At 48.1% G+C, this 15636-nt stretch overlaps 3 protein-coding genes and 1 non-coding gene across 4 annotated transcripts; all 4 read right to left on the reverse strand.

The window, feature by feature from the left end:
* Positions 1–1670: 1670 nt before the first annotated feature.
* Trnas-gcu (transfer RNA serine (anticodon GCU)) lies at positions 1671–1752 on the reverse strand. Its single transcript has one exon. It is a non-coding gene; the product is annotated as a tRNA-Ser (tRNA).
* Positions 1753–2022: 270 nt separating this feature from the next.
* On the reverse strand, positions 2023–6190 carry LOC144470867 (uncharacterized). The gene is made up of 2 exons (XM_078182444.1): positions 4777–6190; positions 2023–3689 (listed from the first exon to the last, which is right to left on the reverse strand). The coding sequence occupies exons 1-2, from the start codon at positions 5191–5193 to the stop codon at positions 3252–3254; spliced, it is 855 nt and encodes a 284-aa protein (XP_078038570.1). The 5' UTR covers positions 5194–6190; the 3' UTR covers positions 2023–3251.
* Positions 6191–8371: 2181 nt separating this feature from the next.
* Positions 8372–11368, reverse strand: LOC144471450 (uncharacterized). Its single transcript, XM_078183495.1, has 2 exons — positions 10180–11368; positions 8372–9299 (listed from the first exon to the last, which is right to left on the reverse strand). The coding sequence occupies exons 1-2, from the start codon at positions 10826–10828 to the stop codon at positions 8455–8457; spliced, it is 1494 nt and encodes a 497-aa protein (XP_078039621.1). The 5' UTR covers positions 10829–11368; the 3' UTR covers positions 8372–8454.
* Positions 11369–12481: 1113 nt separating this feature from the next.
* LOC144471452 (uncharacterized) lies at positions 12482–14716 on the reverse strand. The gene is made up of 5 exons (XM_078183497.1): positions 14546–14716; positions 14053–14197; positions 13169–13318; positions 12906–13057; positions 12482–12828 (listed from the first exon to the last, which is right to left on the reverse strand). Exons 1-5 carry the CDS (start codon positions 14629–14631, stop codon positions 12579–12581), a joined length of 783 nt encoding a protein of 260 aa, XP_078039623.1. The 5' UTR covers positions 14632–14716; the 3' UTR covers positions 12482–12578.
* Between the last annotated feature and the right edge of the window lie 920 nt (positions 14717–15636).

A 15636-nucleotide genomic window follows, 5' to 3' on the forward strand; every position in this document is an offset into this window, starting at 1 on the left:
ATTTTATTTTCGCCGCAATTTGCGTAGTTTACGAAGCTTTCCGCCCAAGAGCCTGAAAGGACCACGCTCGCGAAGTGCCTCTAAACTGCGATGAATTTTTAAGACGACAATGTTCTCTGTTTAACGGGAAATTCTCATGTAAGGAATTCTCAATAGTACAATGTGTCAATAGTACAATGTATCTCGTAAATTTTGTAATCGTAATCTTTTACCTATGGTCCTGAAATAGTAGACTAAATTTTTACATAGAATTTTGAATTGTAAGTACCTTATAAGTAGTTTAAAGGTTTTACGATCCCGCCCCTAAAAGTTCTAGAGCAATGTAACCTTTATTTATATATAAAAAAAAATAGAAGGGAAACACTTTATTTTTATGTTTTTCAACGAGAATTCTATCTTAACGTTGATAACAAATTGAATGCGTCGAGCAGGAAAAATAAGAGAAACAGGTTGCTCCCAGTGTGCGCGCGGCACTGTCCACAACCTGACTGGTACGGTCATTCAAAGACAAGATCGGGATTGAAATCGAAGCAGGAATCGGTATAGGAATCGGGATTGGATCGTAAATCTTTCGCGTTCTCTCGAACGTATCCGCTACATTCGGGCACCGTTCACTCAGAAAGTTTATTTTACCGGTGCAGTCGCGTTCGATCGCATGCACGCGCACACGTACCTCGCGTAATCTATCGCTTGTCGAATAATCGTATAAAGAAATTCGAAAAGTCAAACGCTCGTGTGCTATCGGTGATTCGTTGATTTCAACGAAACGCGTACACCTTTGAAAATGCGACACAGAACTACGAGGAAAAGATGGATTTCTCCGAAGAAACGCTTCCTTCGACCAATGGAATGTGCATCACTTCGTTGCCGACCAACGACGTAAGTTGTGGTTCTAAAATATTTAGCAATAACAATCGAGCTTTACTTACACTTTAGCGAGAGAAAGTCATTGAGATTTGAAAAACTTACTCCTTAGAAAATATTTAATATTTTCAAAACTAATAATGAGTTTTTAATAATAAGTATATAATGAGGATGTTTGGATTGCAAATGGTTTTTCTTTCAAATATATAAATAAATTTATAATAGTAAATTTTTAGAAAGATATTAATACATGTCTAATATATAATGTGATATAGTACCTACCGTTAGTAATCGGTCGAAACCAAATCGACAGTTACGGTATAGCTCGCAAATTCAAATACCGAATCGAATAGTATCAAAGCTGTAGTTACTAAAAGTATCGGTACCTGTTTGATAACTTACAGAAGTATCAATGGGAAATTCGTGTATCAAAATCTATGGGGAACTTCAATGCAATAGGAATGTTCAATACGCATTTGAAAATTCAGTGAAACTTTCATATTTCTCTAATATTAAAAATTAATGTTCGACGTACCGCATTCGTGTAATCCGAGTCCCATCACAATTTCCGCGAGCGGTAAAGCTGCAGATGCACAGTTATATCGACTAAATCACTTTAATATCGTGGTAATGTGTTCGGAGTAATTGTAATGGTTCGATGTCCGACGCGTGCTTACTGACCCAGCTCGGCAATCTCGTCGCGCGATTAGATGTTTACAATTTTCGAGCGATTGTAAAATGGTGTCGGGAATCGCCCCGAAAGAACGATCGAATTTCGAGGAAGAACGGGGCGAAAAAAAATTCATCGACGAGGATGGGATTCGAACCCACGCGTGCAGAGCACATTGGATTAGCAGTCCAACGCCTTAACCACTCGGCCACCTCGTCTTCGGCTGGGTCTGGATCCAAATATACGGTACACATTGTTGGCCCAAGAATGGATGAAACAATTCCTCGTTGTTCGTCGAACTAGAAGAACAATTAATCTTTCACTCGCGGACGCTATCGCCCCTCCCGTCGTGCAACGCGGTTGCGAAGAATAATGAACTGGGGAGGAAAGAACAACGACGCCGGGTACTAAACGCGATAGCATTGTAACAAGAAAACAGCATTTTATTTCGATATCGGCGTTTATTTTGACCGAGCATCGTAGCGGTCGTGCATCGTACATACTTATATGCGCCTGCAGGCAATATACATACATACATATAGGAGGGCGACACAATCTATGAGTCAACGATGTGTTTGTCCTACGCAACTTTCCCTGACGAAACTTTTTCTCGAGTAAAAGCTGACGAGCAGTCTCGGTTGTCGTGGTAAATTGTAAATCGTAAATCGTAAGACGCTTTCGGGGCAATAAGCGCCAACCGATCGATTGCATCAACGAAACCGTTATTGCAAAAGTTTGGAGCAACTTGCAGCGGCAATAAGGGAGTGAATTACCTTACGCAAAATCTTGACGCAAACTTTCTCGACGGCGAAGAACCAAACAGAAAGTTCCGGCGCGTTGACTTTGCGTCTTTCGTACTGAATCTAGTACGCATTCGATCAAGAAGATCGATCGCGGTCGCTTTTGGATAAATAAACGACGGCGACTTCTCCATTCGGAAAGAAAGAGTACTCGATGCGGTTCGCCGGTTGTCCATATACGCGGAGGAAAGGTCGCTTTGATTGGCTGATCGCCAGTTTCCGTTTGTCCGCACTGCGACCTGGACTCGGCCGTAGTTGCGCACGAGTTCGCGCAAAGTGTGGTTTCTTGCTCCTTCTCGCGTCGCCGTCAACGAGAACGTTGCACGAATCCCAAAACGGGATATATCCTATGTCCTGTACACTATGAAGATGGACGATTCCGGTAGAAAGACTCGATACTCAAAAATCTATTTTTATAGAATGTCAATACATTGGAATCGGTTATTTCTAAGAAAAATTAAAGAATCGACAAGATCGGTATTTTCCATATCTTTCTCTCTCTTTCTTTCTATCACCATGTGATTACTACAGGCGTCTACAAAATGCTATAAATAGCCAGCAGTGCGAAAAATAATATAGTAAATCGAGATGTGCAGAACAGTAGGTGAGAGAATGTGGTTATGCCCTATTCTCCGTTGAAACAGGAACAATATAAAATAATCGATTTCGTAAAAAAATTGTTCGATACTTTCAGAATCGAGCAGAATCGGCCATCCCTGTTATGCCCTACGAACTATACGTTATACGTCCGCGCGTACATGCAACATGTGAGCGTGTGCGGAGCGCGTAAATGCGAGGGTCGCGCAAACGAATAACAACGGTAAAATAGTATACACGACACAGAACTGTATACAGTATACAGAAGTGTTACAATGGAAACGATATATAGAATTATCGATGGTGACGATCGGGAACATTCAACGATCGCCCATTACCAGGAAGCAACGAGAGGGTACTTTTTCCGTGAGAGAGGTGGTTTCGTCCAGGGTGCCCAGGTTCGCTCTCAGAAGAACATCGGCGATCATCTTTTCAGCGATGATGCTTTGCCGGGGCATCGATTTTCTCAATTTGTTGGCAACATAGCGACCGAACGTGTCGAACTCGTCGTCGGTGACGCAAGTGGCGAACGGTCTCGGAGACATTTCGCGCGTAGGCTCTTTCACGGGGCGATCTGGGTAGTTCTCTTGCTGGAGCTTCCTCTTGAACACATCCACGCCGGACACGGACGACGAGATCCTCCTCGCGTACGATCCCTCAGTCTCTAGGATCACCGGCTGGAAGGTAGGCTCCGGACTGGGTTCCCGCGAAGGCACCGGGGACGGTGGTTCGATCTTGTCCACGTCGGCCTGGACAAACTGTACGGAGAAAGCAGAGCAATGAATGAGTCGAGACCTGTACGAATACGCTGAATGGTGGACAACGGAAACAAATCGGTCTTGTCTAGGGCCAATATGAAAAATCCCACTCTGTGTCGTACGTACGTAGATACCTACGATTCCTAACATTATTTTCTTTTTCGTATCACCTATCGTATGTTTCTTTTGTTGTTCTGTTTTTTTTTTCTTTATTTCGCTTAATTTGCTACTCATGCGACTAAATGTCCTATTTTTGTAACACAGGTTCTTGTTCCCGTTTATAAAAAAAAATATTATTATTAAAAAAATACTTTATATTACATCTGCAATTAGGAAATCAAGAATTTCATAGCGGGTATCTACGAAGAGAGTTTCAGAGATGCTCTGGCCAGCCTGTCGAGATATTATCGAGTATGTGCGTGTTGTCTTGAAACTTCATCGACTAGACGCGTTGAGCGACGCGCGATGCGCCTCGATCGTTTGCCATCCGACGCAATGCGTCGTGTGCCGTCGTCTCTCGTCGCAGCTTGTCGCTCGTCGTTCGTCGCCCCACGTCACACAGCGCCATGCCACGTCGAGTCGCGTTGCAACGCGTCGCATCGCGTCGCATTCGCTTTCCTCACCGTGGAAATGATGCCGCGAGACTCGGGAGAACACGATTACGCGGACGCATCGTTCTCGCGGCACGGAATCCGGGCTAAAAGCGAACGTCTTTGTCCGGTTTCCGATTTGAGCGTAATTTCCTGCAACGCGTACTGCTCGGCGACCAGGTTCCGGATCGATAAAGGTCTCCGAAGAGAAAGAGAGCGAGATAGCGGGAGAGGCAACGAACGACGAGGAGCGGCGGGGAGAACGAGCAAAACGAACAGACCGGAGACAGCGAGAAATTACGAGAGGGCGGGAGAGAGGAAAATTCAGACGGTGGGAGAAAGAGAGAAAGGGACTCGATCGTATGTCGTAAGAATGCGGTGTCGAAGATGTATCATTCGACGACAACGACGCGACCGAAGAAACGAACTCGTCGTCGTTTCGATCGTTTCGGAGCAATCTGGGGGACAAATGTCTCTTGAGATTATCGAGATCGTACCATTGGCTCGTGATAGCCATCCACGGGGACTGTCGGATTCTTAACCATTTCCCGATCATCCTCCGGCGAAGAACCCTCGTTCTGTTCGGCGACGAACTTCAGAATATCGTAGTACCACAAGGACGATCTGTACCGCATACGCGGGTTCTTGATCATTCTCTGGGAGCTCCGCACCTTCTTGTATTCCCGCCTGAACGCTGTCCGAAGTGTGTTGATCTTTCTAATGACGGTCTCTTTGTCCGCAACCGGATTCACCTCTCTGAGCTTCTGTACGAGGGCGTCATAAGCGCGGTTCCGGAGCAGCCTGTCCTTGTACCCCTTGTACCTGACCTGCCACAAGCAGGGGAAACTTCGATACAGTTGAATGAACTCGGTGAGAAAGTCATGCGTGTAGCCGACCAAATCCGGGCTCGCCATGCTGCTCGTGATCCACCGATTCGCCGCCACGGTCGTTTGTTGTCGCGTAGACGCGTCCAGTCAGAATATAATTACGAGCTACCGCCAAGTAGCCTCCGAACCAAACTGACTCCAATCAAGCCGACTCGAGTCGAGTCGAGTTGTGTCGTGACGCACCAAGTATTGAAGGCAGACTTGAGATCCACCAAGCGATACGAAATACGAACACGCCGTGAATGACCACGCTCCACGACCGACGAAGAGCCACTGCCTCCGACAGCGTTCGGTCGCGTACACGCGTTTGCTCAAACCATGTTGCCAGATCTCTCGAACGTCGAACCAGGTTTGGCTGTGCTTGCGCAGCCAACGCTCGATTGCTCGCCTGTCCTGCCCGTCGCTCGACCCGTGATTTCGCGAACACGATCACTCACCCACTCTCGCCAACCAAACCAAACCAGCAGGTTCCGCCGTGCGCGACCAAAATATTCCGACCCATCGCGCCGAAGCGACCATCGTCGATACGGCCCGCGGACCACTCCCCTCGCTCCACCAGCTCGACAGGTTTGTACAAACTTCCGCGATTTTGAACTTTCTCCTCGACGCAACGATTCGCACAAACATTGTTCAGTCTCGCTACCAACACCGTTTTCAAAGTGACTGTGCAAACACGTTTTACAGGTTGGCCGTGGCGTTTGTCGTTATGCGTCACCATGCCTCGACCCGCCGCACTTACCGCTCCGCCCTCCGCGTGGAAATTAATGAAGATTTCAACCGTGCTCCGATTTCTTATCGCGGTAAAAGTTAACGCTTTGCGCTCGAAGCTACGTTAATTCCAAAACAAGATATTCTCTCAAGGCTATAATACCATTTACATTTTTCTCACTCTGTTCGTATGATATCAACCCCGCTTGCTCCTACATTTATTTACATTTGTAACAACACATGAGATATAAATATGAACAACGCAAAAATTTCTTTCAGAAATAATGTAAGAGTTTGTCTATTCGAGTGCGAACGGTTGATCCGCATCCGCTTGTGGCCGATTTCAAAGAATCGTTGATGGGGCGACCGTTGATACGGAGGTCGTGGTCGATGATTCTTGCAGCATTCGCTTGTGCAAGTATTGCGAAATTACAAAAAGGTGCCGAGAGAACGTTACCTTATAAGGAACTCGTACGCGTGCGATGAATTCGCTTGTCGCAATTGGTCTCGATTCGACCAGATTCACCGGTCGGAATAAACGAGCGAAGGAATGATAAATTTTCAGCGCACACGATTAATCCTCGACCTCGCGTCGTTTGTCGCGGTCTCCGACTTTAATTACTGGCATATAGATCGCGGCGAACCGGGGACTTGCGAGAAACTTTAGCGAGGCGAGGCGAAGCTAGTCGACTCGGAGAGTTTCGTTCCTGTTTCTCCGTCCATTTCTCTCGTTCGCCCTCTCCGTTCGGCGAGCTCCGATTCCGCTCGCTCGCTCCCGCGCCTCCAGTCTCGCGAGTGTCAGCTGCGAAACGACTCGCGTTCCCCGTTCTGCGCCAGCGGTACGCCGCGAGATCTGTGAAAATGAGTTTCTACGGTTCCGACGCGGCGGTTGGTCGATTCCTTTGTATTCCCGAGCAAAAGCACTTTGTACTCTCCAATTTTGTCGATAACTTTCCGCGCACGCTATCGAACGCAAAGTCCCAGACTACGAAGAAACAATTTCTCTTCGCGGAGGGGGACGCGAACAATTGAAAGAGGGTTGTGGATAGAGGAAAATTCCTATCTCGTGTATTGTAGTTTTCAATCCGGAAGTTTTTCCGCGAATATTTCGAAACGCGTGCGAGACACGAGATGCGAGAGTAGCGCAAACGATGGAAGAACAACGGCGACGACAACGACCAAAAGAATCGCGAAGCTATGGTTGGTTGGCAAACAATAAGACGAAGATGAAAACAACGCGTTTACGGGAGTGAACCGTGCATGGCGAACGGAGGAGAGAAAGAGAGAGAGAGAGAAAGAAAGAGTAAGAATTAAGGGGGGAAACAGGGGACGTGGAGGAAAAAAGAGTAAGAGGACCGATGCTAATCCTCTTTGTATGGAAAAACCAAGTGGTCCGTCGAGCCGACTACCAAGCAGACTTTCGAACAAGCTATTCAACCGGTGCAATATACCGTGCAAATATAGCGCATCCCGTCTAGACGACGGCCGGCTTTTCTATGTGAACGAAAAGTTACCTCGTTATTTCGCTTACGAACCATGGAGAGCAGGGGAACGGCCAAGAAAAAGGAAAATCAAGTCGGCGCGGCGCCGCATCGAGCAGCTCTCCGCACCGCGCCGTCTTCTACTCTCTTCCGGTTCTCGAAGATGCGCCCGCTCGCTCGTGTAATCGCTCGATGGGTTCTAATCTGCCGATCGATCGTTCCCAGCGACGCTATCGCGTGCGACGATAAGAATGGTTCGGTGGTCGACACCGTGCCGCTTCGATCGCTACTTTACTCCGCGTTGCGTCGCTTCGCACCGCTCCGCTTCAAAGCCGTTCCGATCCGTGGCGATCCCTTCATCCGAACAATCCCTCGTCTACCCAATAACCTGGTTTAATTAAATTCAAAACGGACGGACTGTCAGTCGTTTCTTCGATATCCAATAACCGCGACGTACAAGCGGTTGGCAAACACCCAGGAAACTGGTGCAAACTCCGTTTCAACGACTTTATCTCGCCGCGAAGCATACAATGCTGACCCTATATACAGAAATATCGGTTGAATATGCGTCCCAACGCGACAGACGCACGGTACACGCGCCAGGCCCTACCATTGTTTCGAGTTCGAGACTCTGCAGTAGAAACTGTGCGCGACGTAGGCGCCGCAGCGTCAGTTTGCCTCGTGTTCAGTGTTCGGTGGATCCGTTTATCGGCTATCGGATCGAAACTGTGCTCTGTTGTACGTTCGAGAACTCTAGACCGGCATCGACGCCTCGGAAGAACCGAACGAGTCAACTTTGATCGCAAAGACGACTTATCGTAATTGCCATACCGTTTTGGAGAAAGTATCGGTAATTCGACGGCGATACCGAAGACGCTACGTGCGAGGCTGTCGCGGTGAGGAGACGATATCGCGGCTCGTTCGCCCGTAGTAAATGGAATCGACGAGACGGCTGCTGTCCCGATAGGAATGGGGAAGAATTAGCAGACGCGGGGTGAAGTTGCAGACGAGCTACGTACTGAAAAAATACGATCGTTTATTTTCTATTAATAAAATTATATAATAATTCTCACGGCTTAGAATTCGAAGGTAAATTAAATTAACCAAAGAGGGTATCGTGAGCGGAGCCCTCTGACGCGGAATTATGAAGCATCGACGCTGGGTAGTGAGAGGCAACATCGCCAGTTCCAGACTGTTCGGGCCCGTCGATAGACATTCCGGGATTCCCGCCTCCTCCTCCTCCGCCCGGGCCAGGACCGGGACCTACTCCGGACCCAACGGCGGGCCCGGACACCCTCAAAGGTTTCACGTCCTGAGAGATGTCGTACATCGTTCGATTTTGCAGATTCTGCGAATTGATCTCGTTGTAGACGAGCTCCTGGATCTTTAATCTGACGAACATTTGTCTGTCGAGTGGCAGACTCTTAAGAGGGTTTCGAACGCTCATCAGGAAGTGGTAGGTGTCGTCCAGCTCCTCTTCCTGGGACACGCCCAATCTCTTCTGCAAGGACTCGTACCGTTCTCGATCGATCTCGCAGTAATCGTTGTCCAACACGTTCACCAGGCTCCTCTTTCTGCCGATCTTGTTGAGTTTCGGCGGCGGCATAACATGATGAAGACCGTCGTCGTTCGAAAGCAAAGACTGGCAAGAGTCGCCGTCCAGGTCGTCGAACTGGGCCTCCTCATGGCCCTCGAGAATGTCGATCTGCGGCTCGATCTGCGTCCCTTCCGGCGAGCATCGAAGGATCGCCGAGCATTTCTGCGAAAGGGCGCAACCGATCACCCGGGAGTTCATTTGGTCCCGCAAAAAGAACAGACTCTTGAACCAAACCCACTTGGAATCGTGCTCGATGCCGCCACCCTCGCATTTCCCTCGATAAGTCTTCTTCAGTTCGTTGCGAAAGTTGTCCCGCAAGTGTTTCCATTTCGATTTCGCGACATCCGCTGCAAAACCAACAAACGATTCTCCCGTTAATCTATATCCCGTTCGAACCGGGGGAACATTCGGCAGCGCACCCTGCTCCCTTCCATTTGTCCGCGACTAATTCGATTACTCGTCTCGCGTCTCTCGTCACTCGTCCCTCGTCTCTTGTTCCCACGGCCAGCGAACCACGCGACCCACACGAGTAGTCGCGAGCTCGCGGACCGCTACCGTCTATCGATCGAACGAATGCCAGGTTAATTTCGTGGCCGACGCGCAGGCGTTTCCGTGCACGCCCCCCCCCCCCCCCCCCCCCCCGGTCGGCTCGCTTCCGACTGCTTTTGACTCTCGATTAACGGAATTCTTTTCATCCCAGTTCTCATTCCATTCGACGAAGAAAGAAAATTTGATCGACGCGACAGATCTTTCGATTTTCGTGATGCCAAGCAGAACGAAGCGCGACCTCGCGCGGAGCGCGAGCCAAACCGAATAACAGCGGCGTGCTCGTTGCCTGTTATCGATGTTGCAGCTTGCTCTCGTCGGGATCGGCGTTCAAACGACTCGATTCGACCGGACTCGGCTCGATTCTCGACTCGAGCCTAGAGCAAATCGATCAATTAAAAGTTGCAGAACAGAGGGGACGGGCGTGTGCGTCGCCCGCCGCCCCTGCCGTCGCCGCCAACGGCCTAGCGCAGGGGCTAGCAGAGGGGAGAGGTAACGCATACCCGTAAAAAAAGGGAGAGGGTTGGATGGAAAAGCAAGCGCGCGGAACGGAGAACGAAAGAGAGGGAAAGGAGAGGGAAAGAGAGAGAGAGAGTGTGGGTCGACGCAGGCGCGCGCGTACCTCTCCGAGAAAGAAGAGAGAATAGAGAAGAGTGAGAGCGAGGCGCGGAGTGTACTCACTGGAGACCTCGCAAACCCTCGCGATCTCCCGCCACATCTTCTGGATGACGTCGCGATTGTGGTAGTTGACGTTCTTCTGGTCCCAGATCGCAGGCCTGGCGTGCACCTCGGTGATCAGTCTCTGGAGATCCATCGTCATCGCGTTCCTACGAGCGCTCGCGTTGCATCTCCTGGACGATCGCTTGTTGGCTTGTCGACGGTTGAGAAGCGTGATGCCGGAGCTGATGGAGGAGGCAGCCGCGCGCGAGCCGCTTCCTCCTCTGGATACGATTCGTTGAGACTCGTTGGTGTTGTGCGAGGACCGATTTTTCGACGACTGCTTGCTCGATTCCTCGTTGGGAATCGACGCCTCTCCTGCCGGCAGTAGTTGTTGTTGCTGGAGCTGTTGCGAGAGTTCGAACGCGGGAATCGCGTCGGTGGTTGTTTCGCCGCTATCACCGCCACCGGCAACGACGACGACGAGTTCGTCTTCGTCGTCGACGTTACTGTTTCGTCGCTGCTGCCGCCTCCTCTTCTTTCTCTTGCGCCTGGCGATACGAGAGCTGCTGGCCGAGGAGGAGCTCGCGAAACCGAGCCGAGCGGAGGATCGCAGGCGAGACGAATCCAGGGCTTTTTCCTCCTCGACTCGTGCACGCGTGCCGCCGTCCATACACGGCCGGTACACGCGCGCGTTCAGCCGGGAAGACGCGCACCCGCTTTAAACGATCTGCTCGGACCCGAACTCAGACTCGAAAGCGGACTCAGTTTCGGTCTCGACTTTGCTCGCCACTTTGGTTTCGATCCGCTGTCGGTCTCGAACTCGCTCGCAGTCTCGGCCTTGTTTTCCGCTCGGACCGTGGCTGCCCCCTCGTGTAGCCGTCGCCGTCGCCGCGTCGTTGTCGCCGTCTTCGTGTTCGTTGCCGTAGGTTGGCCTGCGGTCGCGTCGACGGACCGAAACGACACCAGCCTGAATTATTACTAGACGACACGCGCACCTTCTCGGCCGTCCGCTTGTTCGTCGTCAGCTAGCGTTTCCACGGCGAGCGAGCTCGAGTCCCTGCCTTCCTTCACTTTTGCCCACGGTTTCAGCTTCGGCTTCGGCTCCGCTCGGTTCCGCTCGGCTCGACCCGCACGCCACCGCTCGTCACCGCTCGTCACCGCTTGCGATCCGCACCGGGCTTTCCTGCTGCTCGCTTCGCGATCGCTTCTTCGAAACCAAAGCCGAGCCGAGCCGAGCCGGGCCGAGCCGAGCCGTGTCGAGCGGAGCCGAGCTGAACCGAGACCTTCGTCTCCTCGCAGCCTATCGCTCGACCCGCGTCACGCCGCGCCGCTCGGCGCGGCTCCGCTCGGCTCGGCAGCTCCTACTATACCCGATGTCTTTTCCTCTTTGCGCTTCCCTCGTACCTACAAGACGCGACCGCTTCGCATTTTGCTTAGAAAAACTACAAGGACTCGCACGCGACTTCTCAACTTACTGATCTACACGCGTGAAACGGTCGTTTCCGCGCGCGGACTGCTTCAGTCCTGCGCGCGCGACGTCCGTTCCCATCGAATTCACGTGCTAAGCGACGCAACGCTGCATATCAGCCGTTGCGACTTGCTATGCGGAGCCGGCTGGGATGGTAGTCGACCGTTTCGAGCGTTTTCGGTTCGGCTCGGCTCGGCCCAGTCCAGCACGGCTCCCATCTGCTCGACCTTTCGCGATTCGATACGTTCGAGGCTCAACCACCTTGCGTCCGATCCGCTCGATGCGCCCGCGTTGCCTGCCGACTCCTGCGTGACCTGTAGCAACCAAGGTCTACCGACGTGCTGACTACGCATCCTTGCCTTCTATCGACGTCTACGCCTTTCTGCTCCTTCACAGAGCCGTCGAAGTCTATACATATGTATTCTCTCGCCTAACTCTGATCCTGATTGTCCCCGTAACATCTCGGCGAAATCCACTCGCGAATTCGCAAAACAACAGGAAGCAAATCGTAGGATGTAGAGTGCAGGGCGCAGGATATTAGGCGCAGGGCGTAGGATATACCGCGATCGATAACGGAGAACACGCGCGGATCGTCAATGCGACGGGAACAGTTTGTTCGTTTAAATGTCATCATATTAGTAGAAAGAGTTGTCTATGGCTTGATCAATAATCCCAACGTCATCTTACTTGTCAACTCCAATGCTGCTTTTCGATTTGTTAGGTCAACCGCCCTTCAGGACGTCATTCTACTTATTAAGATATAACGTTAACTACAATTATGACAAAGTAGACATATTTGCCATGTGAAACCCATAAACTGGATTTTTACGTGTATAAGTAAATAAAATAAATTAAATTAAATGAGAATGCGTTTCGAAAGTTTCATCGGGAATTATTTATTGGTTCGTTGTACGTGAAGGGGAGACCAGGACGACGAGATCCGATCTCTGAACTACACAAGATGAAACTCGAAGAAAGTTGGTATGTTATCCACCATATCGCTGTTGTAGGTTATCGCGCGACCATCGAGATCGGGCTTCGGGATTTTAGCGTTGATTCTCTCCACAAGCTTTTTCATCACTTCGTAACCTTGTTGCTCTATCGTGCCGACCACCTCTTTCCGGAACACACCAAGGAAAGCCTTGATCGCAGCGTTCAACACCTTATCGAGGACGTGGCCCTCAAGCTTTACGGCCATTTTGCTGAAACGCGAGGAAACAGATTTGAGAAAACACCTGGTCGAACGCGATTATGCGACATAATCGCAAACGATAATTACCCGACGGAAACGACCTGGAGCGAGCCGAGTTCGATCTTGTAACTGTTCAGGTCTACGCTGAGCAACAGCCGCATATTTACGTTGTTCATGGAGGCGCGGAAGGTACCCTTTCGCGAGATTAACGAGTATTTGAAGTAGTAGTCGTAAGCGAGCTGAAGATTCGAAAAACAGAGATAACAATAAAATTGTTGTTCTTATCGAGATGTTATCTTACTCGAGATGAACACCTGTCACCTCGATAATCCAAGTGTATCGAATCTTACATCCATAACATTGAGTTCCAGCTGAGCGTCTATTGTTATCTTCCTATCACCGTAAGTTAGAATCACATCGCCGCTGCGGCCCACCTGAGACATTCCTTGCATCCAGCCTTTGGTCAACTGTAGCACTCCATCGTGGCTGATTATTCCTTTCTGAAAGCAATCCGCAAAGAATTACGCTGCGATGAATGTGTCTTTTGTAAAATCATACGCATGAATAAGAAAGATGTCATTATTACGTTACAAATATAATTATTATTTGCGGATGTTATGCAAATATGATAAAAGCAAGAAGAATTTCATAATATTATGATACCACTTTCAACTTACAACATTATTGAAATAAACAAATTATTTCTACTGAACTTCTGTCTCTTACAACCATTTTCGAAATTTCTATTTTGCATAAAGTTCCGCAGTCTAGTAATTATGTATGAATATCTACACTTTGATCCTTGACACGACGAAGTAAAGCAGACAAGAGCACATAACACAAAGTACAGAAAAGAATATTGCAGAAAAATAGGAGAAAGGAAGCCAGTGTAGTGATCTCGAAGAAATTTATAGGTGATTGAGTTTAGATTGTAATTACCCTTGATAGCAGAGCGTTTTAAAGCAACTATGGAGGTAAATAAAAAATCAACAAAGTGTAGTACGTAATTCAAGTAATAGGTTGATAATGTAGAAGATTTGTTCTAAAAAGAATAATTTGAAAATGAGAAATTTACGTAGAATTCTAGGTATTACATTGAAGTAAAAGTTATTGGAGAATGAAAAGGGTAGCGATTGGCTATCATAAAGAAAAATCAAATGCTTTGGACGTTATATCATACTGGAGACGTACTATGCATCGACAACGATACATCGAGCAGCACAAAAATAGATACCAGTTCGTGACGAATGTCCTTCATTTTCAGGGGATCCAACCCATCTTTTATAATCATTTCCCGTACTGACGGGAGCATCTCGTCAAAGATTGTGTTGATGTTTGAGCTCAGGTCATCGAAGAGCGCGATCTCATTATCCTGATCTCTGTAAACGCAAACAATCCGACCGTTATGGGTTGTTCCGCGAATTCACTTCGTGTTTTAACCCCTTGCACTATAATAGCGAGTCAGACTCGTGATAAAGATTCCCTGTAAGATCTACTAAATATGAACATTATTAATTTTTTCTAAATCGAAATCAGATTAAATTTTTTTGTTATCAAAGTCGAGAAACAAAAGTACATAAAGACAATGAAAGAAACAAGAATTACCTGGTCCTACTAAGGAAAATATTAAGGACATATAAGCGCTAGTCACCGTAATGTGGAAGGTATCGTAGTTCAAGGGGTTAATATTGCCTATTCAAATAACACGAGGCAGGTGGAACGCTTACCGATCGGAGATGGGAACGGCGACGCTCGCGTCCAGAAAACCGAACGCAGCAACGAACAGACATACCAGTCGAATCTCAAAGGCCATGGCGTATTTCGTCGAATGGACGCGCGAACAACGAATTGCGAATGATCTCTGACTACCGGATTCCTCCCGATTTCTCTAGTTTTATTGACAGACTATCTCCTTTGTCTTATCGCGATATCGACTTCTATCCTCATTATCATCCTTAATAAGCGAATACAAGATGATACCAGCAGCGATATGGATTATTCTTTTTCTGACATAGATATACAGATTTGAAAAAGATCAATAATGATTGCGATCAATTCTTGTCATAAGCGTGTAGTTTTCCTAAGCAAAAACGTTTCAGACCGTAGTTGTAGAATATTTCATAAGAATGATAGAGCGTGCTTTCAATTGCAGCTGTTCAAACAATCAACGATACACGACAGATTTTGATGCGTTGAACATGAAACGGGAAATAATAATCGAAACAATCCTTACATCCTTAACATATTCACTTTCTTGAACATTTTGCCGTTAGTTTACTGTAAAATCGGACAACGTCGTACTGTAGAAAGGGCCTATATGCTTGCTATCTCATATATCGATTGAGATTTCTTATATTTTTAAAAACTGACCTTTGTCTCACGGATATAAAAGATAAGAGATAAGAGATTGTTAATTGTTCAAAGTCAACAATCGGTCGATTTGATCAACCCGGTCAATTTGGTTGGCTTATATTGTCATTAAATCTATTTTCGTTTCATGAAAAGAAGGTTGCGTCGGCAAATCGTACCCAATTCTCTTCAACATTATGTACACAAACTGCGATAATAGTTTCAGCTCCAAAGCTTTATTGTTATGTTCAAGTTACATCAATTTTAACGATAATTATTTTCATTTAATTCAGATGGCAGATGAGATAAACACTAACGAATACAATTTTACTCGACGCTATTGGATAAATGTCCAGTCAAATAAAAAATCATCTACATTCTTATCGAGTTCTGCATTGTGGCAATTCGATCGCGGTCGAAGATTCTCCTCGGAGAGGAAGTTGAGCGACCGCGGTTTTACGATTCTGCG

Source organism: Augochlora pura, chromosome 6, assembly GCF_028453695.1.
Source record: "Augochlora pura isolate Apur16 chromosome 6, APUR_v2.2.1, whole genome shotgun sequence".
In the NCBI taxonomy this organism is placed as follows: domain Eukaryota; kingdom Metazoa; phylum Arthropoda; class Insecta; order Hymenoptera; family Halictidae; genus Augochlora; species Augochlora pura.